Below are 27200 nucleotides of genomic sequence, written 5' to 3'. Positions count from 1 at the left end.
AAAATCTATCATTTTTAAATAAAATCCTGTAAATGTCTAACCAAGATATACATGTTCTCCTTGTAAAGAAACAGATTCAACAATCTCGAAGAAGAAAAATGTATTCTATATAAGCCCTTTAGTTCCCAGAGGTAAGAGAAGCTAGTGTTAGGATATGGTGTAGATAAGCCTGCCTCCTACTTGGTCTACTTTTATTATTGGTTAGAGAGGTGAATGTTCGAGTGGTTGGTCGAGGATTGAAACCGATAGACGAGAGTGATCAGGAATGGGAGGTAAATTAGTTGTTTGCGAATGATACTGTACTGGTTGCAGACTCAAGAGAAGCTTGGTCGATTTGTGACAGAGTTTGGAACGATAAGCGAGAGAAGGAAGTAGTTACTGTAGCTAAAAGCAAGGTTATGATATGCACGAGAAGGGAGGGAGGTGCGAGGTTGAATGTCATGTTTAATGGAGAATTACTTGAAGTAGATCATTTTAAATACTTGGGGTCTGTAGTTGCAGCAAATGGTGGAGTGGAAGAAGATGTACGTCAGAGAGTGAAAGAAGGATGCTAAGTGTTGGGGGGCAGTCAAGGGAGTGGTAAAAATTAGTGGGTTAGGTATGAATGTAGATAGTTCTGTATGAGAAAGTGATAGTACCAACTGTGATGTATGGATCGGAGTTGTGGGGAACGAAAGTGACACAGAAATTGAATGTTTGAGATGAAGTGTCTGAGGGGTATGGCTGGTGTATCTCGATTAGATAGGGTTAGGAACGAAGTAGTGAAGGTGAAAACGGTTGTAAGAAATGAGTTAGCAGCTAGAGTGGATATGAATGTGTTGAGGTGGTTTGGCCCTGTTGAGAGAATGGAAAGTGGCTGACTTCTAAACAAGGTGATGAATGCAAGAGTTGATGGGAGAAGTACAAGAGGAAGGCCAAGGTTTGGATGGATGGATGGAGTGAAGAGCTCTCTGGGTGATAGAAGGATAGATGTGAGAGAGGCAAGTGAGTGTGCTAGAAATGAAAATGAATGGCGAGTGATTTTGACGCAGTTCCAGTAGGTCCTGCTGCTTCTCTGGTTGCCTTGGTGACCGCAGTGGTAGCAGCAGTAGCTAATCCAGTCGCCTTGGTGACCACGGTGGTAGAAGCAGTAGGAGATTTATCATATGAAACTCCATCTGTGGTGGATAACATGGAAGGGTGGGCTGTGGCACCCTGGCAGTACCAGCCAAACTTGGCTGAATCCCTCGTCAGGCTGGGAGGAGTGGAGAGAGGAGAAGTCCCCTTTTGTGCATTTGTTTGATGTTGGCTACCCTCCAAAACTGGGGGAAGTGCCTTGGTAAATAGAATAGATAGTTAAAGAGAAAGAGACTGAAGTTGACTGTAAAGTAAAAGTAGAAAGTACTGCTGTTTGGTTCAGAGTGATGATGAAATTGATGCACATTATTAATAACTACTCATAGTAATGTTATTTTATTAAGTACAGTGTGCTAAATTTTCTCTTTACAGGAAATGCACATACATCCAAAGGTGAATGCAGGTGTTAAAGGGCAAGTAGGAGCCCCAATGCCAGGCAAAGTTATTGATCTCAAAGTGAAAGAAGGAGATGAAGTGAAGAAAGGTTCTTCACTGGTTGTATTGTCAGCCATGAAAATGGAAATGGTTGTGCAGTGTCCCTGCGATGGTGTTGTGACATCAGTACTTGTTACTAAAGATATGGAATTAGAAGGGGATGATCTCTTAGTTGTTATTGATCCAAAGTAAATATTGTTCTAATTTTTGCTTATATTCATTTTATAGTATGAAACTGTCCAATTTTATTCTTTAAAGACTTTAGGTATTTATGTACATTATAGATTTTTGCTAAACAGGAAAATCCCCAGTAATTTTAAGACTATCTTTCAGAGCTTTTAAAATCCACTGTTTGCTACGTTCCATCACAGTATACTGTAGTTATTTTTTTTATCATAATTTTTTATTAACCCCAGGCAGAAACATACTCTGGATTAGTTTGAACCTCTATACAAATCATAATCAAATTCCTACCCATAGTACTAATCTTTTTTGTAGCAGTTACTGATGTCAAATTTATTTTCTTTCTGCTATGATTTTCATTCTTATAACTATTTTTCTAGATGTTCCGAGATTATTATTTTACAGATTACCTTGTGAAGATTGAGTAATTTTTTTTCTATTCTTCCTGAAGGCTTTAAACTTTTATTTGTATAGTTGAGAAATCTTGAACATGTCTTCCTAATTTTAGATATTATCTAATACTGTATACAGAGTTTTCAAGCTTTAATTTAAGAAAAAAATTCGGATATTTAAAGGGAGTGTCATTAAAATTTGTAGTTTTAATTAATGTCCCACAGAATTTTAATCATTCTACATTTTAAGTAGCTCTGCTTCAGGGACTTTTCTACTCTTGTTGCTTTGCTATATTAGCATTTATTTATTGTTTGTTTGCTATGAGGTGTAAAAATTTTAATATACTTTTCAAAGTATAATACTAAAAGAAAAATTTTGGCAGAAGTTGGCTGGAACATTAAAAACTATTATGTAATTTAATGAATTTCAAGTTTCAGATCATACCCTACCTTCAAAAGTGCTTCCTCTTTATAACTAATGTGATATGCATGTAAAGTATGAGAAAAGCTTAGTATTTTTTCAATTACTGTATTTGTGAATATTTTAGATAAAGTATATACTGTATAGATTTATTCCATCTTTTTTTTTACATTTTTTGAATGCCTGCCAGTAATGGAGGTGACAAACTGCAATTTAATATGCTCTCTTCAACATCAACTTTTACATATATAAGTACTACTGTACATACCTGTACTTGTGTGGTAATTCAGTGCTTTTCAATGCAAGTATACATGGGATAAGATGTAAATTTTATTTTGAACATCTTAACTGGTGTGCATGGGGATAGCTGCTTTAAAAATGTCTCGGTTGTGAATTATAAATTAATTAATTAATTTTGTAAAATTATAGTAGTTATGTTACATATGTTACATGCTTTAAATTTTTCCAGAAAAAGATAAGTACCAAACCCCTGTTAAATGAAGAGTATTCATAAAATGTTGTATAAGAGATTAATGTGATGAAACGTTAGAGCCTTAGTCTGATCTTCCATACACTGTAATGTTAGCTTATTGTAATTTATGAACTTGTTACTATCTATAACATTCCATTATCTCAGAAAAGTTGAAGTTCACGTTCACCTAAATTTGAAAGATGTTTTCTTATATTTCATATACAGTAAACTCTTTTTAATAGTGTGTTATATGGCTGCAGTACAGTATTTCAGGTTAATGTTTTCTCTCTATCTGCCATTGTAGTTTTAAGAATGTCAAAATTTCTTATCGATGGTAATGGAGATATCAAGTAAAAACAACCCACGATCTCAAAATACTCTATAGAACTTTCTATTGAACAAAATTTATAATTATCATAATGTATATCAGTTGGCTATTGCTGCTTTGCTTGTGTAATAATCATCAGGACATTTGCATTACGAATGTTTTTTAGCTTTATTATACCAACATCCATGGTGACGAAAATATTTAGCCACTACACCGTCGTTTAATTTTTTCAAGATACTGTGCTGTATATATTATTATTACATTACCATATTCAATTATTTTATAGATTTCAGTATGAATTTAAATGTGAATATAAATATATTTTGTATCCAAATATTGGTATAAACCTACAAGTGGGTTGTACCAAAACCAAAATCATTAATGAATTTTTTTTTTGCTAGGGAATGTTACCAATTTACAGCATGAAGTGACTATCACTTCATGGCTGTTTAGTTAAAATACTCAAGTAAGAAGATTGGTCTCGGTATTTTACTATACTAGCCTTTACTTTACTGGGATACGATAGAAATATAATGTAACATGCATGTGTAAAATTTGTGCATATATGTAAATATAGGTTTCTTTAGGGTAACAGGATATTTAATGGCAACTCACTGTATGAAATATCAGTAAATAGGATCTTTAGTGTTATTTGTGATAAAACATCATTAAGTGTACTTATATTGTCAATAGATTATACTTTATGGCTATATGAAAATCAATAAAAATAAAGTAAAATAGTATTCGTATCTTTCATTCACGTTTTGTTTAGAACCTAGTACAGTACTGGAAAGGAATAAAATAATAAAGTTTATTTGAAATCTGGGTTCTATTCATTCTTGGAGTGAAAACCTTGGCTTGGAACAAAAATATCACATTCATAAAGTAATTGTATTTTTCCTAACTGTACAAACCTGCATTCTTTAATAGGAGCATTGTTCAGGCTGGAATTCAGCTGTTAAAATTTATAACGAGGTGGTGATAATTACTGCTAGGTGGCGGCCCCACCCAACAGTCCACTTGGGCAGTTGAGGGGGGAAATGAGACATCGGACTTTGGTTTGTAGAATTAGGAAAAATTACAAATTTTATATCTATAATTTGATAGTGTTCGATGTTGGCTCTCATACACATGGAGAAAATTATGTTTGTGCCGCCTCTCACAAGCATGGAGGAAAATCATGTTTGTGCGTCTCTCTTGCTTGTGGAGATGTTAATCAATGACAGTGTTTGTGGCAGAGATCATAAACTTAACTAAACTCTCAATCAGGTTGATGATCGTATTCGTGGGGACGATAGTGCGCGTGGAGAAGGGCCATGAGATGATGGTCATTGTACTAGTGGACTTTCCTCTCATGGACACTGGGAATGAAGAGCAGCCCTAACACGTATGCATGGGGAGGTGCTCATATATCCATGAAGACTGGAATGACGAGACAACCATCTCGGAAGAAATCATCAGGGCTGCTAGTGGTTTTCTGGGAGTTTGTCCATTTGAAGAGATAGCCTAAGCACCTGGGGAGCGTCCCTGGCAGGAGAGAGAATAGAGCGAAGCTAGTCGTCCTTACCAGTAGCATCTGTGACAGGCCTCTTGCTAAGCTTGACACTTGAGGCAAGGGCCGAAGCCCTTGAACCTCGACGTTTCCCTTGGGAAGGTTTTGGTATACTGTAGCTTTATTGTACTCATCCCACAAAACCATGCAGAGGAACCAAACAAACTCCGGAGATTTAGACTGATTCAGTTGTTATCTCTGGAACTCTGCGACAGCATTACACCCGTAGATTCGATGCTCAGGAACTCTACACCAGCATCACATCCAACAGCAGTAGCAGCGCATATTGATATCATCGGCACATGCCGCTTCTCTCTCTCTCCTAAAAAGGAGAGAGAGCTCATCCAGGAAGGGGAATGGAGGGCAGCGCCCTTCATCCCAGTCAACAGTGTGTACTGTATAACACTACCTCTTACAAGAAGAGTAATGGTAAGAGTTAAGCAAACGTAACTCCTATCGAATGGATTTCCTGAAGTCACAGTGAAGATGAAAAAAATAAGGGAGAACCTGAAGTTCACCACCTCCAAAGTCATGAAGGCAGAGGAGAACACTCTTGTAGGAAGCATGATACAGCTAGGTGATACGTTTGAGCATCTTCTAGGATCGGTAGAGATAGGTAAGAAGAGTAGCATCCCTCCCCTCACATTTGGTTGTAGTATACCGATGGAGCACCAGCGATATCCATGGAAAACCTTCCTTAGGCTCATGTTGACCACACACAAGGGATAGGACAAGAACAGACATGCCACCTAACAGGAATAAATATATTGGATAGAAGCAAGTAGCATAGGAACTGTAACACAATTACAGTTATAGGGGAAAACTTCAATTCCTATCGTAATATCTCTTGGACATGACTGCAAGACCACATTCAAAGTGAAAGAAAAAACCAAAGATTAAAACAACCAGATAAGGGCCCCAAAATGTACGTCTATACCCTTTGGCGGCTGAAGTCAAAGTGAAGGTTACTCCACCTGCCAGATACTACTGTACAGTACTATTAAATGGACGTTTTCAGCTTCGCTGAAGCATTACTCCTATCAAAAGGTCCAAAGGTTTGTATCATGTAAATATAAATTGTTTAAAAAATTTGTGATTTGTTCTTATTACGTTATACAAGCCTCCAACCTTTAATAGGACACTTATCCTGAGGAGGCGTGGAAGACTCTAATCACTAGTATACTGTAGGCTATAGCCAATCTGGCTGGTTTACTACCCTAGGAAATGTCAATGTACTTTGTATCTGTGAAGTCATGACTCTTCTCCAACCTCCTAACTACCCGAATGTAGAGAAGTTGGAGGCGTTAGGCTAGGCCTCCACTTGGTACTAATGGAGAGTCTTTAAGAGTATCTATATTCTATTGGATTATGTCCAAACATACAGGCGTTATATGATTTGATTGGAATGGATATATTTTTTCCATCCCTCCTCTTGTAAAGAAAGATGGGAAGATACTTCAATGAAAATAAATGTTAAGAAAAGGTGCTCTATTGAGCAGCCTATCTGCATTACTTGTCTGATCCAGCTACATAATGGTGTGGCTGCTAGGACCCCAAGGGAAAGGAAAGATAGAAAAAAAGAAAAAGGTTCAGACAATCTTACCTTTCATTCTTGGACTTACCTTTCGATCACCAAGGCAAGATACTTCTTGTCCCGTAAAGGAGCTAGTCTTGCTACACAACCTGTTAGCAGTTACCACAGGTCCTAAGGAGAATGCTTCCAAAGACTTAAGGATATACTTCAGCAGAGTGGGCAATGAAGGTTGTTTGGCATACCTGACTCCTGCCTTCAACACTTGCCTGTGAATAAACGAAAAGTACACATAAGAGAAAAAAGTAAAAAGAAGCAAACATTACTCAGGACATTTGATAATCCCTATAAAAGAGTAAAGTATGACAACCTTATAACAGTTTGTATCTTTCCTAACATACAAACCCGAATTCTTTACTATAGGAGATATTCTAGCGCGAGCTGGAAAATACGGCAGAAAAACCTTAACAAGGTCGTTAACAACCGGGCAGGTAATTACCCACCTGTTAGTGGAGGGGGACCGCCGGTCAGTAGCTGCTGTTTACCTTCAATCGGATTCTAGCTAGGACTATCCTAGGGGGGCGGTGATGGAGGGAAGATTTGTGTAAAGAATTCGGGTTTGTATGTTAGGAAAAATACAAACTCATAACTGTTATAAGTTTGTCATTTGTTCCTACATTGATACAAACCCTCATTCTTTACTATAGGAGACTTAGTCTTGAGCCCAGCGTGGCCAAGGAGTTCCCTATTCCTAGGGAAGATAGTCCTCAGACTAGACTTTTGAAGATTCTTTCTTTATAGACCCCCATAATCTCAGCACGACTGATGGTTTGCAGCATCGAGGAAACAAATGTTTCAAGATGAAGTGGGTCAGGAACATTCGACTCGGACCCCTTCAAACTTAGGATTCCCCCGACCTTGCAAAGGGGAAACCTCGTGACCACGAGTATAACTTATACCCTGTGAGAGGAATCAGATGAGTATCATACCTTATTTCCATTGGCGAGTCCAGCTGAAACTGGATACAGACTAGGATCCCCAGATGGGAGGGAGAAGGAGACGAAGAAGATAGATGGATGTCCTTCTTAAAACCTAGTGTAACCCAGAATCCTCAGCCAATGGTTACTGTCCCCTGAAAGGGCGTAAGGTAGCTACAGCACCCGTTGACCTGTCACAATAGGTCCTATAGAAAGGGTGTCTAGAGACCTATGTGTCACGTCGCTCAAATAGTGAGCGGTGAATGTAGATTGGCGTTTCCCGACCCCAACACTTAAGACTTGGGAGACTGAGAAATTTCTCTTAAACGCCAGTGAGGCAGCCACTCCCCTAGCTTGATGGGCTCTGGGTTGCGCTGCCTCTGGGTCTCCGTGAAAAAACCTCGCAATAACTTCCTTGAGCCAGAAAGGGATGGTGTTGCGAGAGATTCTCTTCTTTACACTGTTGGTACAGAGATGAGATGACTGAGACGTGGTCTGAAAGGTCTGGTGCACTTCAGATATTTCTTTAACGCCCAGACTGGGCATTGTAACGACTGATGTGTATCCTGTGTTACCTTATTGAGTGTGAAAATTCTCGAAATCTCTCATCAGTAGATGAAGGATTTATGAGTCTAGCCACCAAGCCCGGTACGAAGTTGCGAGACATCCCCCCCCATCTCTTAGAATGGGTGCCGTAAGACAGACCATGTAGCTCACTGACCCTTTTAGCTGAGGACAGAGGTACGAGGAAGATGGTCTTAAGGTTCAGAGAGTAGCCTGAGGCCCTTAAGGGCTCATAGGTCAGACCCTTCAGGGAACGTAAGACACGTCTCAAGATGATGGTCTAATCTCGACTGGGGGGCAAGATCACTCAAAACCCCGAAACAACCAAGGTGATGTCTGAGGCGGAGAGGTCAACCCCTTCTCTGTCTACAGAAGAAGCTCAAGGCTGCGCGATAGCCCTTAATCGCCGAGACTGAGAGGAGCTTTTCCTCACTGAGGTACAAAAGGAAGTCTGGGAACTACTGATCCTTCCTTTTGAGAACCCAATTACTCCACATTGTCGCAGTTGTAGCGGTTAAGAAGTCCATTGTCTTGGCCCCAGCAGTTAGGACTTCTTGTAGGGACTGCCTGGAGTTTTGGTTTGACAAGTCCTCGTGGCTCGCAAGGTAGCCGACTGTATCAGACCACGTGTCAAGCCAGAAGGGACATTGAAGTCGCTTCCCTTGCCGAGGCTTCTGTGACTGAGAAGAGCCTGGAAGAGTAGAGTGTCTCTTCGAGGATTAGCCTGGTGAGAGCCTCGCCGTGAGGGGATCCAAGATCAGAGGAGAAGGGTTGACGTCTCTGATCTCAGCGAACAGACCAGGTTTAAAGGTTAAAAGGTCGCTCAAGAATGGCAGAGGCAAGGGACAGTGACATTGCACTAGCCATTAGGACAATGTCCTAGAGACTGACCATATATGGTCAACAACCAAGCCTCCTCTCCATTCCAGCTAGGACCAGGGAAGGCCAGGCAGTGGCTGCTGAAGACTCAGCAGATAGATCTACAGGCTCCCCCAAACCCCCCAACCTTAGCTTACAAGGATGGTAAGGTTGTAGGCACTGATGGCACTAATGAGCCTGAGCAGGACTCGAACCCCAGACTGTCACTACATAGCCTGTCTAAGGCTGGAGCGTCAAAGGGTCGAGGAGACAGATGCAAATAGCCGAAGCATGAGATATTACACATAGTTCTTAAGAGTCCTTAAATAGGAGGATTATAAGTCCCTCGACGGCAGCTCTCCCGAGGAATCCTCAGGCTGCGATAATTCCTCGCGTGTTATTACAGGTTAAAGTGGAGACGCGAGTAGCAGACAAACCTTATGTCTTACCCCTCGTATCTTTCTTATCGAAAGGGGAAGAATGGTAGAAGTAGGAGTGTCTGGAGGTAATGGCAACTGCATCCGAAGATGCCCTAGGGAACAGACAAGCCCTCATCTTCTCATTAGGAAGGTATGGGCCAGTGGTGTTCTTCTGAAAACCTCTGACCCATTTTCGCAGCGTCTCTCTTGCTGCATCCCTTGACTCTGTGGACTTTTGATCACCAAAAGCCTCGTTGACCAGTTTTTCACAAACGGTACATACCTGTGGGTCCCAGTATTTCAGAGATCCCTTCGTGATTGCGCAGCGCTCATGGGTTCTGCACATGTCATGGCCGCAGAAGTTCTTACTGCGGACCTTGCAGAAATGGTTCCCGCACTCGGGATGCTCCTCCTGTAAAGAAAGAAAAGCATATAAGTATTCGGTGAAAATCTCAGAATTTCATCATACAGTGGTATACACATTATTTAACTTAGGATAGTGTAAGCTAGAAAAAGGGAAAGACACCCACTTGTGCCTCCTGTCCAGCCCATTGCTATGACTTCCTTCAATATTGAACACTAAATTCTTGCCGAATTATATGGGAAGATAATATCCTTGGATATAAAGTGTAATTTTAACACTGTCTTCTAAGGTTCAATATTGGGGATTTTTTAATAACGGTTATCAACCATTAAATTAAGCGGAGAGAATCGCTCTCTAAAAGTGGTGGTCTCACAATAGGCTGCCCATGAAGCACCTTGTAGGTTGGAAAAAATTTTGTATGGGCTACAGCACAGACCATACAGCGGTAGGTGTCATGCGGAGTAATCAATATCGCAGTGACTACAACCACCGCAGTCAGTACTGTAGTGCCTGCCGGCATACGCCGGCATTGCCCTGGGTTATTGAAGATATATACAGCCTTCATGGATAAAGGGCGGTGGGTTGCCGGCAGTTGCTCCGCTGCCGGCCGCCAAGGGGTCCCTCTATCAAGGTGGACCCGCCGGCAGCCGGCGGAGAGAATGTCTGCAGACATGGATGACCGGCTGCCAGCAGTCAACATAGTTGCCGGCAGCCGCCCAGAGTGTGTTCCCTTTGCCGTTGGGTTGCCGATCAACGGCACCCCATGGCAAGCGGCGGCAGAGCAATCTGACGGCAGACAGTCGTCCGAGTTGGCTGCCGGCAGCCGGCCCAGGGTTGATGGTAAGATAAAGAGAAAGTATGCATGGGGGGGGGGAAAGCAAAGGCTCAGCCTTGCAGACCTTCATCCGGAGTGAGGGTTCATATGGAAAGGGGAATTATATTCGGGCTTCCATTCAACTATAGCCCATCCATATCGGTAGTAGGGTCATGGAAGGCAGTCCAAGGGAGGACTGAAGAACACACTAAAGATAGGGGAGGATCCCTGCCGGCAGCCGGCTCGGTCGGCGGCAGACAGGGAACCCCAAGCTAATCCCGCAAACTACCCATAGGGTCGATTGTAGAATGATGGCCAGGCTGTATGAAGGCTAGGCCACCACTAAAGGACAGCAGGGGAGGGGCAAGGGTCCTGCAGGTGAGGTAGTACCTAGAAGGCACTACCTAACCTAAAAAATTCTGATCCATAGTAAAGACAACCTTAGGGGCCAGGGAATTCAATTCCCTAGGTTGGGTTAGTCTGATTGGGTGAGAAGGCGGCACACAGGTCGCTGTCTCAACTGAGGAACAGAATCTAGTGTCGGAGACCTTAAGCAAGGGAAGAATTCAATTCTTCGGCTTAGGACCTGCCAGCACAGGACTGTCTGCTAGGCCATGGAGAGGAGGAATTATCATATAACGCCTCCAACGTATGGCCTAGGGAGGTCTAGCCTCCTGCATTGGCAACCTAACCTGGCTTGGGAAATCATTTCACCAAGATGGACGGTTGTTGATCACACATGCTACTCTGATGTCCCGTCCTAAACTCAAAATCGACTCAGTGGTTGAGAGAAAGAAGCGGGAACACCCCAGTAAAGATTTGCCAGAATACAATTCAAGGCAAAGCCAACTAGGGTTAGCCTAGGCTAGTCAGAGGGAGGAGGAATTGCTCTTAAATCTCACAAGGAGATTGGTATCGACTTAAAAGGTATAGGAGGTGTCAGTCTCCACTTAAAGGACGATACAAGGGCAATTGGGGACATGTATGAAAGTACTGTATACTAAAGCCCCTAGGCTGGTAGCCTAGGCGCAGTGAGAAGAGGAAAATTTTTAAGCAGTAATATCTTAATTGTATAAAATATTGCCTGAGCTTCAATAAAACTTTACCAGGAAGGTTATATCATGCATGAAGTATGTAGGTGCCTAGGCTAGGAAGCCTAGCACTCGTGGGGCTCGGTGATAAATTTGCCAAATCCACGAAAACAATGGCATAATATCAGAATTCCTAGCTAAATTGCTAAAAGTTATTAAAGCGATCAATGCCGGGAAAAGTCGTTCTGGCTAACTAAATGTACAAGCAAAGAACGACCGCGTCCAAGACGCCATCCGGCTGGCAACAGCTCTTGTTATGTTAATTACGAATTGATATCGAGGAAAAAACTGGCAAGAGCTTACATTTATACAATTCAAAGATAGTACTTAACTTTCCAGAGGCAGATGAGGCTGGGGAAGACATCATCGTAGCAAAACAATCCAAAATAGCGAGAGATAACACGAGATAAACACCGGCCAGGAACACTACGAACGAAAGAATGACTAGATGGCGTCACGCGGCGGCGTGCTGGTGCCCAATTACAGTACGAGTAGGAGTATTGCCTTAATAACGGCTCTCCTACAATTCTTGCCACTTTCCCCTCTCGAAGCGTAAACGCTATTAGGGGTGTAGATAGCTATGTAGCGTGTCAAGAATACGTCCTCTGATCTTATGCGATATCCCTATAAGATAATACAAGGGATACTCGCGCCAGGAGTTAGAATTCTGGATACCTTTAGTAAAATTCTCTGGGATATATCACTGTAGTTAAATATAACCTAGGAAGCTACTTAGAAGGAACTTCCATCAGGACGACATGGCCTGAGCGCAAAAATTAGCTACGAATTTCTCATTTGTTCCGTAACTGGAATACAAACCACGCTATTTATTAGGGGTGACTCGCTCATTAGGAAGGGTGGACGTCCCTGTCAATCTGGCTTTGGGCTTTGCCCGGGGACTCCTTATCTGAGTATGTTAGTACTCAAAAATAAGGAGTCCCTGCCCTCGCTAAACCTTGCTACGCAAGGTCCGCGGCCTACGCAAGCTGTGTGTTGAGACGTGCAGAAGTGTGATTGTCTAGGTAAAGTTATTCAGAGTCTATGTAGGAAAAACCTGATGTAACCAAGACTTCCCAATACCACCTCCCCAGGGTATGGGGACGCAACAGTATTAGCTTAATACTAGGTACACAAGGGAGCATGGTTTACCTGCAGTGGTTTGAGGTCAGCTTATGCAGAGAACCCAGGATGCTCCTTTCCCCACGAGAGGGTAGGATGAAGAAAAGAATAAGAGCCAGTCAAATCTTTTCATTCACGCACACTAAAACCGGGTAACAGTGCCCTCAACCTTCTGCTACTTGTCTAATAAGGAGCTTGAGGTATACAACCAGCTGTTATGCAGCCACCACCGGACCGATAGAGATCGTATCGAGTTCCTGTGGGTCACGTCTTGCAGGAGAAAGGTTGTGAAAGTCACCTGGAGCATTCACATCCTTTCTTGTAAAACCTGCGTCACAGAGTAATCTGCTAAGAAGGACCAGGGGCATAGTTATGCCCCTGACACAGTGAGTCGTCATGTCGAGAAGATGTTTCGGTGATCCTCCTCTAGTCTCTCCCAGTGCTAACAAGAGGAGGAACCCGGGCAGGCTGTTGCCATTTTCTTTAGATAAAGTCTCATACCTTACCCTGGGTACAGTAACGGATGATCTGGATCATCTGTTACCTAGTTGAGACTTGTGTAGGATCCGTCACCTCTGGAGACTGTGTCTGGCGACATACTCAGGGACGAAACTGAACATTGTCTTCGCCCTTCTCAATAATGGGCGATGTCGAAAGAGAGAGCATGAAGTTCCTTGACTCGTATGGTTGCTGTCCGAGTGTGTAGGAACATTGTGTTCTTAAATCAGGAGAAAATTTGTTGCCTGGTGAAGTGGAACACAAGGAGGTCCCTTTAGGGATCGGAGATTTGAACCATGTTCTGAGAGGAAGGTCTAAATTCCGACTGGGGAAAGGCAAGTTGTAAGTCCGTATGAGTTAGGAAAAGCCTATCAATGAGAGGGTGTCCCCTTCTTTCAGTTTGAAGGTGAAGGATCAAGGTTGAGTGATCATCTTTACCTGTCCAAACTGAATAGGGGGTCTTTTCCTCTTGTATATACTCGAGGATTCCGCTATTGCTGGAATCGAGGTATCGAGTGGAGAGACACTTTCACATGACACCAACCACACAAGATGCGATACTGCCTGGTAGACTGATGCTGAGGAATTCCTCAGATATCTAGACAACCTTTTCGCAAAGAGGTATTGGGTAGTCTTCAGGCGTACAATCATAGCAAAGCTATAGCTTGTGGTAGGTGTCGAAGTGGGTTGTATGTGGAGAGGGTTCTCTTGGAGACTCTATCAGGAGCTGCAAAAGGTTTGGAGACCGTTCTGCATAATGCCATAGCGGAGCTAGGAGAGTCCTTGAGAGGTTGACTGATGTTCTAGCCTTGTTGAGTGCCCTTCTCCAGATAAAACAGGGACGGGACGTAAACGTTATTGTTGTACCCACCGTTGTTGCCAGAGAGCCTTGGAGTCTAGGGCTGGTGAGCAACGGTAGCCTGAGATTCAGGAGCGTTGCGAACAGACCCCCTAGTTGGAGGACCACGTAAAGTCGGGACTTTGTTGGCTACATGGCGATCCAAAGTCCATTTGGTATACCTTATCTGAGATGCTGTGCACAGATTGCCGGCGAGCATGTTCTTCCAGTCTGGAATGAAGCGGGCTGATAGTGGTACCGAACGGACTTTGGCCCATCTTAGTGTTTATACTATTAGATGGGAAGAGGCTACAAGCAAGTTCCTTCTTGCTTGTCGATGTGAGTCTCTATGTGGTGTGTGGTGTGTCGTCCATCACATCACTGAGTGGTATGTTTGGAACCGCTGAGGCTGCTGAAGGACCGGAAAGTTGGCCTTCATCTCTTCAGAGATATAAGTGAAGGTACCTTCGGGCTCTGTCCAGAGGGCTGAGGTCGTGTGGTGCAGCACTATGGTCCATCCTTTCTTCTTTTTTCCCGATTCAAGTCTCTTGGAATGGAAGACGTTCTCGTTTCGAGAAGGTTTTGTGGAGATTGGTGTCTAGAATTATTCCCAAATACACCAGTCTCCTGGGAGGGAAGTAGGGAAGACTTCCGTAGGTTTACCCTGATCACTGGATCTTGGTAAAAAGACTTCAAAAGTTCCAGTGTTAATGCAAGGTTGCCACTGAGTCTGCTAAAGTTAGTCAGTCGTCCCGAGAGAGAGGAGACAGAAGCCGATCCTGTGAGACCAGGATGGGTGTAGTGGAAAGACCAAAGCACAGTGCCTTGAACTGGTGTTTCTTGTTTGTCTAGACTGAATCTTCCAACCTTCCTAGATGGATGGTTTGGACCTGGGAGTAAGTGTCCTTTAGGTCCAGTGTGCAAATGAAGACCTGAGGTCTTAGCCCTTGTTCGAACTCCAACATGGTATGGACATCGACCCAAAGGGACAACTCCTTGCTGATCCTTTTGCATGGAAGATTGTCGACGCTGGAGTCTTGACTCGTGTCGTAAAGGATTAGGTGCGATACCCAGTGTAAGAATTCTTCTCTGAGAGAGAATTTCTTTAACTAACAGAAGGAAGGCAACGCTTAGCCTTACCATGCGCCCTGATGGGATTGATGCTATTCCTTAGAATAGAATAAATCTGGCGAATGTTAATCAATGGTTAACCGTTGGGTATCGTGGTTACTGTGCAGTTAGAGAGTGCACGCAAGTAGTTCCCTGTCGGCAAGCCGTTGATGAGGGTTGTCAAACGTTTGCCAATCACTTTAGTGTGATGGCGAACAGCCAGTAGCGAGAAGTATGTTGTATACCTTCTGATCTAGGAACTACAGGAAGTGGTTGACTACTAAGTTCGAGTCACGAACTGCTGGCAAATTGCCGATGACCGATGAATCGGTGGTCTGTGAGCCGATGGTGAGTTCGAGATCAGCAAGCTGATTATGGTTCCCCCTGGTTAGTCAGAGATGAGCAAGCTGAAGATGGGCTGGTCAGAGATCAGCAAGCTGAGTTCAATGATTGAAGAAAGATGAGCTGCCCATCGGTGATCTAGTGATCAGCAAGCTGATGACTTGTTATTGACTAGCAATCGGTGATTGGAAACGCTAGCAATTGGAGATCGTTAGTCATTGGAGGGACTAGAGGTCAAAGATCAGCATTGAGCTAGCAATTGGCGATCTGGTGATCGGCGACCTAGCGATCAGTAAACTGTGAACTAGCCATCAGCAAACAGTGATCTAGAGATCAGTCTGTTTGCTGACGGTGGTCTGTCAAGGAAAAAGAAACTTCCGAAGAGACATGGACCAAGGATTCCCCGTTTCGATTCCCCTTGTAGGATGGAATCTTTGGGATCTTGAATCCTGTGAAGCTTTATTCCTCTTTTCCTGGTGGCAATGTTTATGTGTTTGCGGGGAGGAATAGGGCAATGGTGACCTGTCCAAAAAGTTTTATTCCTTTTTACTGACAATTGCGCGAGTGTGTAGTAGAGTACTGGAGCGATGGCACACAGGATGATACTGGTGCTTAATATCTGCTTGGAGAGCAGGCAAGCGCTGGTTCTTAGGCAAGAGCTGGTGCATTGGATCTGCGAGCCTTGACTCTTTGGCAAGAGCTGGCGCATTGGATCCGGGACCGTAACTGCGCAGGAGGGCACAAGAAAGTGAGGAAGAGCGCTGGCACGCAGTAAGGCACTGTGTAGTTTTGTGCATTCTCCCTAGAATGCGCCGAAGCGTGTGACTGGTTGCGCAAGGGTGGGTGAATTGGCACGTGCGTGAGAGTTCTACGTGGAGACTGTTGGCGCGCGCGTGCGGAAGACCATTGAAGTCCGCGCTCAGAAGACCGTCGGCGTGCGCACTCAAGATTACTGGAGCGCAGAGGCCGTCGGCGCGCGCACGCGCATAAGGCCATCGGCGCGCACACACGCATAAGGCCATCGGCGCGCACACACGCATAAGGCCATCGGCGCGCGTGCGCGGTAGACTGTTGGTGAGCTCAGGGGCCCGCATGGGCACCCACGCGCGGAAGATCGTCGGTGCACCCACGCGCGGAAGATCGTCGGTGCACCCACGCGCGGAAGATCGTCGGTGCACGCACGCGCGCAAGACTATTGGCGCGTGCGGAAAATCATCGCCACCCGCGCCGAAGATCGTCGGCGCGCGTGCAAGATTGTTGGCGCGCGTGCAAGATTGTTGGCGCGCGCACGCGGAAGACTATTGGCGCGCACGGGAGACCATTGGCACCCGCGCGCGGAAGATTGTCGTCGCCCGCTCGCGTAAGACTGTCGGAGAGCAAGCGCGCGAAGGTAGCGCTAGTAGGTTGGCAGGTCCGCTGGTAGGATGACCAGTGGCAGGACGATCAGGAACTGGGATGTGCCCTTTTTAAAAAAGGGCGAGCATCCACCGATGAGGACCGTTAGCAGGTCTGCGTTAGAGTCCAGGACCGAAGTCCGTTGCAGCGCAAGGTTGCGCTGGTAGATCGGTAGGTCAGCTGGCAGGACGATCCGGAACTGGGATGTGCCCTTTGGAAGGGCGAGCATCCACCGATTGGGACCGTAAAAAAGGTCCGTGTTAGAGTCCAGGACTGAAGTCCAAAGAACTACGTTACAGAACAAAGTTGCGCTGGTAGATCGGTAGGTCAGCTGGCAGGACGATCAGGAACTGGGATGTGCCCTATGGAAGGGCGAGCATCCACCGATGAGGACCGTAAGCAGGTCTGCGTTAGAGTCCAGGACCGAAGTCCGTTGCAGCGCAAGGTTGCGCTGGTAGATCGGTAGGTCAGCTGGCAGGACGATCAGGAACTGGGATGTGCCCTATGGAAGGGCGAGCATCCACCGATGAGGACCGTAAGCAGGTCTGCGTTAGAGTCCAGGACCGAAGTCCGTTGCAGCGCAAGGTTGCGCTGGTAGATCGGTAGGTCAGCTGGCAGGACGATCAGGAACTGGGATGTGCCCTTTTTAAAAAAGGGCGAGCATCCACCGATGAGGACCGTTAGCAGGTCTGCGTTAGAGTCCAGGACCGAAGTCCGTTGCAGCGCAAGGTTGCGCTGGTAGATCGGTAGGTCAGCTGGCAGGACGATCAGGAACTGGGATGTGCCCTTTGGAAGGGCGAGCATCCACCGATTGGGACCGTAAAAAAGGTCCGTGTTAGAGTCCAGGACTGAAGTCCAAAGAACTACGTTACAGAACAAAGTTGCGCTGGTAGATCGGTAGGTCAGCTGGCAGGACGATCAGGAACTGGGATGTGCCCTATGGAAGGGCGAGCATCCACCGATGAGGACCGTAAGCAGGTCTGCGTTAGAGTCCAGGACCGAAGTCCGTTGCAGCGCAAGGTTGCGCTGGTAGATCGGTAGGTCAGCTGGCAGGACGATCAGGAACTGGGATGTGCCCTATGGAAGGGCGAGCATCCACCGATGAGGACCGTAAGCAGGTCTGCGTTAGAGTCCAGGACCGAAGTCCGTTGCAGCGCAAGGTTGCGCTGGTAGATCGGTAGGTCAGCTGGCAGGACGATCAGGAACTGGGATGTGCCCTATGGAAGGGCGAGCATCCACCGATGAGGACCGTAAGCAGGTCTGCGTTAGAGTCCAGGACCGAAGTCCGTTGCAGCGCAAGGTTGCGCTGGTAGATCGGTAGGTCAGCTGGCAGGACGATCAGGAACTGGGATGTGCCCTATGGAAAGGCGAGCATCCACCGATGAGGACCGTAAGCAGGTCTGCGTTAGAGTCCAGGACCGAAGTCCGTTGCAGCGCAAGGTTGCGCTGGTAGATCGGTAGGTCAGCTGGCAGGACGATCAGGAACTGGGATGTGCCCTATGGAAGGGCGAGCATCCACCGATGAGGACCGTAAGCAGGTCTGCGTTAGAGTCCAGGACCGAAGTCCGTTGCAGCGCAAGGTTGCGCTGGTAGATCGGTAGGTCAGCTGGCAGGACGATCAGGAACTGGGATGTGCCCTATGGAAGGGCGAGCATCCACCGATGAGGACCGTTAGCAGGTCTGCGTTAGAATCCAGGACCAAAGTCCGTTGCAGCGCAAGGTTGCGCTGGTAGATCGGTAGGTCAGCTGGCAGGACGATCAGGAACTGGGATGTGCCCTTTGGAAGGGCGAGCATCCACCGATTGGGACCGTAAAAAAGGTCCGTGTTAGAGTCCAGGACTGAAGTCCAAAGAACTACGTTACAGAACAAAGTTGCGCTGGTAGATCGGTAGGTCAGCTGGCAGGACGATCAGGAACTGGGATGTGCCCTATGGAAGGGCGAGCATCCACCGATGAGGACCGTAAGCAGATCTGCGTTAGAGTCCAGGACCGAAGTCCGTTGCAGCGCAAGGTTACGCTGGTAGATCGGTAGGTCAGCTGGCAGGACGATCAGGAACTGGGATGTGCCCTATGGAAGGGCGAGCATCCACCGATGAGGACCGTTAGCAGGTCTGCGTTAGAATCCAGGACCAAAGTCCGTTGCAGCGCAAGGTTGCGCTGGTAGATCGGTAGGTCAGCTGGCAGGACGATCAGGAACTGGGATGTGCCCTTTGGAAGGGCGAGCATCCACCGATTGGGACCGTAAAAAAGGTCCGTGTTAGAGTCCAGGACTGAAGTCCAAAGAACTACGTTACAGAACAAAGTTGCGCTGGTAGATCGGTAGGTCAGCTGGCAGGACGATCAGGAACTGGGATGTGCCCTATGGAAGGGCGAGCATCCACCGATGAGGACCGTAAGCAGATCTGCGTTAGAGTCCAGGACCGAAGTCCGTTGCAGCGCAAGGTTACGCTGGTAGATCGGTAGGTCAGCTGGCAGGACGATCAGGAACTGGGATGTGCCCTTTGGAAGGGCGAGCATCCACCGATTGGGACCGTAAAAAAGGTCCGTGTTAGAGTCCAGGACTGAAGTCCAAAGAACTACGTTACAGAACAAAGTTGCGCTGGTAGATCGGTAGGTCAGCTGGCAGGACGATCAGGAACTGGGATGTGCCCTATGGAAGGGCGAGCATCCACCGATGAGGACCGTAAGCAGGTCTGCGTTAGAGTCCAGGACCGAAGTCCGTTGCAGCGCAAGGTTGCGCTGGTAGATCGGTAGGTCAGCTGGCAGGACGATCAGGAACTGGGATGTGCCCTATGGAAGGGCGAGCATCCACCGATGAGGACCGTAAGCAGGTCTGCGTTAGAGTCCAGGACCGAAGTCCGTTGCAGCGCAAGGTTGCGCTGGTAGATCGGTAGGTCAGCTGGCAGGACGATCAGGAACTGGGATGTGCCCTATGGAAGGGCGAGCATCCACCGATGAGGACCGTAAGCAGGTCTGCGTTAGAGTCCAGGACCGAAGTCCGTTGCAGCGCAAGGTTGCGCTGGTAGATCGGTAGGTCAGCTGGCAGGACGATCAGGAACTGGGATGTGCCCTATGGAAGGGCGAGCATCCACCGATGAGGACCGTAAGCAGGTCTGCGTTAGAGTCCAGGACCGAAGTCCGTTGTAGCGCAAGGTTGCGCTGGTAGATCGGTAGGTCAGCTGGCAGGACGATCAGGAACTGGGATGTGCCCTATGGAAGGGCGAGCATCCACCGATGAGGACCGTAAGCAGGTCTGCGTTAGAGTCCAGGACCGAAGTCCGTTGCAGCGCAAGGTTGCGCTGGTAGATCGGTAGGTCAGCTGGCAGGACGATCAGGAACTGGGATGTGCCCTATGGAAGGGCGAGCATCCACCGATGAGGACCGTAAGCAGGTCTGCGTTAGAGTCCAGGACCGAAGTCCGTTGCAGCGCAAGGTTGCGCTGGTAGATCGGTAGGTCAGCTGGCAGGACGATCAGGAACTGGGATGTGCCCTATGGAAGGGCGAGCATCCACCGATGAGGACCGTTAGCAGGTCTGCGTTAGAATCCAGGACCAAAGTCCGTTGCAGCGCAAGGTTGCGCTGGTAGATCGGTAGGTCAGCTGGCAGGATGATCAGGAACTGGGATGTGCCCTTTGGAAGGGCGAGCATCCACCGATTGGGACCGTAAAAAAGGTCCGTGTTAGAGTCCAGGACTGAAGTCCAAAGAACTACGTTACAGAACAAAGTTGCGCTGGTAGATCGGTAGGTCAGCTGGCAGGACGATCAGGAACTGGGATGTGCCCTATGGAAGGGCGAGCATCCACCGATGAGGACCGTAAGCAGATCTGCGTTAGAGTCCAGGACCGAAGTCCGTTGCAGCGCAAGGTTACGCTGGTAGATCGGTAGGTCAGCTGGCAGGACGATCAGGAACTGGGATGTGCCCTTTGGAAGGGCGAGCATCCACCGATTGGGACCGTAAAAAAGGTCCGTGTTAGAGTCCAGGACTGAAGTCCAAAGAACTACGTTACAGAACAAAGTTGCGCTGGTAGATCGGTAGGTCAGCTGGCAGGACGATCAGGAACTGGGATGTGCCCTATGGAAGGGCGAGCATCCACCGATGAGGACCGTAAGCAGGTCTGCGTTAGAGTCCAGGACCGAAGTCCGTTGCAGCGCAAGGTTGCGCTGGTAGATCGGTAGGTCAGCTGGCAGGACGATCAGGAACTGGGATGTGCCCTATGGAAGGGCGAGCATCCACCGATGAGGACCGTAAGCAGGTCTGCGTTAGAGTCCAGGACCGAAGTCCGTTGCAGCGCAAGGTTGCGCTGGTAGATCGGTAGGTCAGCTGGCAGGACGATCAGGAACTGGGATGTGCCCTATGGAAGGGCGAGCATCCACCGATGAGGACCGTAAGCAGGTCTGCGTTAGAGTCCAGGACCGAAGTCCGTTGCAGCGCAAGGTTGCGCTGGTAGATCGGTAGGTCAGCTGGCAGGACGATCAGGAACTGGGATGTGCCCTATGGAAGGGCGAGCATCCACCGATGAGGACCGTAAGCAGGTCTGCGTTAGAGTCCAGGACCGAAGTCCGTTGCAGCGCAAGGTTGCGCTGGTAGATCGGTAGGTCAGCTGGCAGGACGATCAGGAACTGGGATGTGCCCTATGGAAGGGCGAGCATCCACCGATGAGGACCGTAAGCAGGTCTGCGTTAGAGTCCAGGACCGAAGTCCGTTGCAGCGCAAGGTTGCGCTGGTAGATCGGTAGGTCAGCTGGCAGGACGATCAGGAACTGGGATGTGCCCTATGGAAGGGCGAGCATCCACCGATGAGGACCGTAAGCAGGTCTGCGTTAGAGTCCAGGACCGAAGTCCGTTGCAGCGCAAGGTTGCGCTGGTAGATCGGTAGGTCAGCTGGCAGGACGATCAGGAACTGGGATGTGCCCTATGGAAGGGCGAGCATCCACCGATGAGGACCGTTAGCAGGTCTGCGTTAGAGTCCAGGACCGAAGTCCGTTGCAGCGCAAGGTTGCGCTGGTAGATCGGTAGGTCAGCTGGCAGGACGATCAGGAACTGGGATGTGCCCTATGGAAGGGCGAGCATCCACCGATGAGGACCTTAAGCAGGTCTGCGTTAGAGTCCAGGACCGAAGTCCGTTGCAGCGCAAGGTTGCGCTGGTAGATCGGTAGGTCAGCTGGCAGGACGATCAGGAACTGGGATGTGCCCTATGGAAGGGCGAGCATCCACCGATGAGGACCGTTAGCAGGTCTGCGTTAGAGTCCAGGACCGAAGTCCGTTGCAGCGCAAGGTTGCGCTGGTAGATCGGTAGGTCAGCTGGCAGGACGATCAGGAACTGGGATGTGCCCTATGGAAGGGCGAGCATCCACCGATGAGGACCGTAAGCAGGTCTGCGTTAGAGTCCAGGACCGAAGTCCGTTGCAGCGCAAGGTTGCGCTGGTAGATCGGTAGGTCAGCTGGCAGGACGATCAGGAACTGGGATGTGCCCTATGGAAGGGCGAGCATCCACCGATGAGGACCGTTAGCAGGTCTGCGTTAGAGTCCAGGACCAAAGTCCGTTGCAGCGCAAGGTTGCGCTGGTAGATCGGTAGGTCAGCTGGCAGGACGATCAGGAACTGGGATGTGCCCTTTGGAAGGGCGAGCATCCACCGATTGGGACCGTAAAAAAGATCCGTGTTAGAGTCCAGGACTGAAGTCCAAAGAACTACGTTACAGAACAAAGTTGCGCTGGTAGATCGGTAGGTCAGCTGGCAGGACGATCAGGAACTGGGATGTGCCCTATGGAAGGGCGAGCATCCACCGATGAGGACCGTAAGCAGGTCTGCGTTAGAGTCCAGGACCGAAGTCCGTTGCAGCGCAAGGTTGCGCTGGTAGATCGGTAGGTCAGCTGGCAGGACGATCAGGAACTGGGATGTGCCCTATGGAAGGGCGAGCATCCACCGATGAGGACCGTAAGCAGGTCTGCGTTAGAGTCCAGGACCGAAGTCCGTTGCAGCGCAAGGTTGCGCTGGTAGATCGGTAGGTCAGCTGGCAGGACGATCAGGAACTGGGATGTGCCCTATGGAAGGGCGAGCATCCACCGATGAGGACCGTTAGCAGGTCTGCGTTAGAGTCCAGGACCAAAGTCCGTTGCAGCGCAAGGTTGCGCTGGTAGATCGGTAGGTCAGCTGGCAGGACGATCAGGAACTGGGATGTGCCCTTTGGAAGGGCGAGCATCCACCGATTGGGACCGTAAAAAAGGTCCGTGTTAGAGTCCAGGACTGAAGTCCAAAGAACTACGTTACAGAACAAAGTTGCGCTGGTAGATCGGTAGGTCAGCTGGCAGGACGATCAGGAACTGGGATGTGCCCTATGGAAGGGCGAGCATCCACCGATGAGGATCGTAAGCAGGTCTGCGTTAGAGTCCAGGACCGAAGTCCGTTGCAGCGCAAGGTTGCGCTGGTAGATCGGTAGGTCAGCTGGCAGGACGATCAAGAACTGGGATGTGCCCTATGGAAGGGCGAGCATCCACCGATGAGGATCGTAAGCAGGTCTGCGTTAGAGTCCAGGACCGAAGTCCGTTGCAGCGCAAGGTTGCGCTGGTAGATCGGTAGGTCAGCTGGCAGGACGATCAGGAACTGGGATGTGCCCTATGGAAGGGCGAGCATCCACCGATGAGGACCGTAAGCAGGTCTGCGTTAGAGTCCAGGACCGAAGTCCGTTGCAGCGCAAGGTTGCGCTGGTAGATCGGTAGGTCAGCTGGCAGGACGATCAGGAACTGGGATGTGCCCTATGGAAGGGCGAGCATCCACCGATGAGGATCGTAAGCAGGTCTGCGTTAGAGTCCAGGACCGAAGTCCGTTGCAGCGCAAGGTTGCGCTGGTAGATCGGTAGGTCAGCTGGCAGGACGATCAGGAACTGGGATGTGCCCTATGGAAGGGCGAGCATCCACCGATGAGGACCGTAAGCAGGTCTGCGTTAGAGTCCAGGACCGAAGTCCGTTGCAGCGCAAGGTTGCGCTGGTAGATCGGTAGGTCAGCTGGCAGGACGATCAGGAACTGGGATGTGCCCTATGGAAGGGCGAGCATCCACCGATGAGGATCGTAAGCAGGTCTGCGTTAGAGTCCAGGACCGAAGTCCGTTGCAGCGCAAGGTTGCGCTGGTAGATCGGTAGGTCAGCTGGCAGGACGATCAAGAACTGGGATGTGCCCTATGGAAGGGCGAGCATCCACCGATGAGGATCGTAAGCAGGTCTGCGTTAGAGTCCAGGACCGAAGTCCGTTGCAGCGCAAGGTTGCGCTGGTAGATCGGTAGGTCAGCTGGCAGGACGATCAGGAACTGGGATGTGCCCTATGGAAGGGCGAGCATCCACCGATGAGGACCGTAAGCAGGTCTGCGTTAGAGTCCAGGACCGAAGTCCGTTGCAGCGCAAGGTTGCGCTGGTAGATCGGTAGGTCAGCTGGCAGGACGATCAGGAACTGGGATGTGCCCTATGGAAGGGCGAGCATCCACCGATGAGGACCGTAAGCAGGTCTGCGTTAGAGTCCAGGACCGAAGTCCGTTGCAGCGCAAGGTTGCGCTGGTAGATCGGTAGGTCAGCTGGCAGGACGATCAGGAACTGGGATGTGCCCTTTGGAAGGGCGAGCATCCACCGATTGGGACCGTAAAAAAGGTCCGTGTTAGAGTCCAGGACTGAAGTCCAAAGAACTACGTTACAGAACAAAGTTGCGCTGGTAGATCGGTAGGTCAGCTGGCAGGACGATCAGGAACTGGGATGTGCCCTATGGAAGGGCGAGCATCCACCGATGGGGACCGTAAAAAAGGCCCATGTTAGAGTCCATGACCAAAGTCCAAAGGACTACGTTGCAGCACAAGGTTGCGCTGGTAGATCGGTAGGTCAGCTGGCAGGACGATCAGGAACTGAGATGTGCCCTTTGGAAGGGCGAGCATCCACCGATGAGGTCCTGGTAGGTCTGCTGCGCTGGTAGGTCTGCTTGATCCTCCGAAGAGGTGTCTCTATGAGTGGCCTCTCTCGCGAACGAGAGAGGTGAATACTTCGTAGAAGAGACTTGAAGACACCCATGATGACGCCCATGAGGGCCGGTGGATCAGCAAGCTGACCTTAAACAGTAGCGATCCTCCGAAGAGAAGTCTCTATGAGTGGCCTCTCTCGTGAATGAGAGAGGTGAACACTTCGTAGAAGAGACTAGAAGACGCTGTAGTGGTTTGCGGACTGTGGCCAGAGGTAGCACCCGAACTGCCTAGTGTCCGAATGCTGACCACAACCCGACGTTCACTACACAAAAAATATATACAATAGTGGAATACCCAAAAATCTAGGTTACAGGTCAAAAGAACGGAGCACTGGGCACCACCCCTTGATTTATACTGGGCAAGGGGACCCAGCTAGAACCTGACTTCCCCTTTGCTTCTCCTGCCTTTAGCTTGCTGATCATAAGTAAAAGTATAAGAACATTAGGTGAAAGGGAATATCTTGATTAAAAAAAAAACTAGGAAAAAAACATTGGCCGAGAAGGGGAGCACATTGGTGTAAGGAACTCAAATGAGATGCTGTATTCATAAAAACAAAAAATATTTATTTGAAAAAACTATTACGAATATTATATCAATTAGAATAATCAATTAAAGGAAAAATTAGCATCCCTTTTGCATATTGTACAAGCAAGAAAAAAATACAAAGCTACATGCAAGATATACCACTACACAGTTACAAAACGGAACTTTAAAATCCTAAGAAGACCATGACTACAGAACCCTCAATGCCCGAATTCTTTACCGAAAATTCCCCATTGTTAATAATCAATGGCCTTAACATTGACCAGTCATGCTCTGCCGTCAATCTGCTTTGAAGTACGGCAGCTAATACTGAAGAATGGCATGCCAAAATACAGCTGTGGGCCAGTGTCTGTCTTCCCTCATTACTTACAATCACATCACACAATTCATTCTTACACCGAAGTTTCTATAAGCTTTCAGAGGTGTTGACATCACCTTGAAGGGACAGCATGAAAAGTATTGCACTTTACTTAATACAACACCTCATTAAAGTTTTTTTCTTGATTGCAGGACACTAACAACCATAAGCTAATTCTTTTCCTTCATCTCCCTCATATCATGAATATGGAAAACTCAGTCACCATAAACCTTTTTTTTTTTTTTCAGCAAGAGTCTCAGATCTCCAATCGGCAGGATTCCCAGTCATCCCAATATCTTTTCCAAGTTGGCCCTTATCAGTCTGACAATGAAGGCATCCATGAGTCATTGCAGACCTTCAGTTATAACAGTTATACAGACCACTACACAATAGTAACAGGCAATATTCTAAATTCTCTAGAGAATACCCTAATCCTCTCTCCCTTCCACTCCCTACTGAGTGTAGGAGGCTGCTGTCAATACCTTGATTATGCAGCTGTCAATACCTGGAAATAAGATAATAACGAATCAAAGCATTTTTTGAAAGATGGCACAGAGGGATATATATATACAAAAAGTTACTATGTTTCATAAGATACAAATCCACTAAGCTTTCTTAGATACAAAACCTTATATATTGCAACGCCCATGATGATGTCCCGTGAGGGCCGGTGGATCAGCAAGCTGACCTTAACAGTAGCGATCCTCCGAAGAGGAGTCTCTATGAGTGGACTCTTACGCGAACGAGAGAGGTGAACACTTCGTAGAAGAGACTTGCCAAGACCGTGCTCCGCCCCTGAAGGAAGAGAAACTCAGCAAGGGGGAGAGAAGTCTGGGCGAAGGAAGCAACAGCAGTCGGAGACGATGAATTTATTAAGATGTGGGAAGTTCTCCCTCTGAAGGGAGAAACAACCTCAAACCTGGGGAGGAAACTTCCCTCGAAAGGGAAGTTGTCCAACCCTGGAGGCAAACCTCCTTTAGCGTTCTAAGATGATCTGAAGTGCTGGTCATGTTGTCATGGGAGTACTTCTAAGAGAAGGGATAACGCCTATGATGACGTCCTCTGAGGGACAGCAGTGACAGCAGATTCCCCACGCATGAACAGAACAGCTCTGCTTCGTTGGCACTCTTAGTCGAACGAAGAAAAACTGCATAGTTAACTAGGAAAAAATAAAATTAAGTAATTATTCAACAGAAATTCCCTAGGGAGGAACTCCGAAGAGGAACCCCGAGGGAACAACATAAAATAAGTATTGCGCCGACAAAAAATTAATCATTTAACAAATTCCCTAGGAGGAACTCCGAAGAGGGGAAAGCATAAAAATGACAAATTCGTAGATAATTTGTATTTTTCCTAACTATACAAACCTTAGCTATTTAATAGGGGTATTACTTTCGGCGTACAGTAGCTGAAATGACGAGCCATTAAAATTTAACGAGGGTTTACTACCCACACCGCTAGTTAGTGGGGGTAGGGGAGGGT

The 27200-nt window shown here is 47.8% G+C and overlaps 1 protein-coding gene across 4 annotated transcripts in view; it reads left to right on the top strand.

The window, feature by feature from the left end:
• PCB (Pyruvate carboxylase) overlaps nt 1-4090 on the top strand; it is a 183359-nt gene extending 179269 nt beyond the window's left edge. For all 4 annotated transcript variants that reach the window (XM_068383658.1, XM_068383655.1, XM_068383657.1 and 1 more), the window contains exon 22: nt 1489-4090. In XM_068383658.1, coding sequence (XP_068239759.1) covers nt 1489-1743 — 255 coding nt within the window. In that variant the 3' untranslated portion in view covers nt 1744-4090. The remainder of the gene's footprint in view (nt 1-1488) is intronic.
• Nucleotides 4091-27200: the final 23110 nt, after the last annotated feature.

Source organism: Palaemon carinicauda, chromosome 1, assembly GCF_036898095.1.
Source record: "Palaemon carinicauda isolate YSFRI2023 chromosome 1, ASM3689809v2, whole genome shotgun sequence".
NCBI lineage: Eukaryota > Metazoa > Arthropoda > Malacostraca > Decapoda > Palaemonidae > Palaemon > Palaemon carinicauda.
Note: the sequence above shows the minus strand (reverse complement) of the source record. Positions and strands in the feature narration are given on the sequence as shown.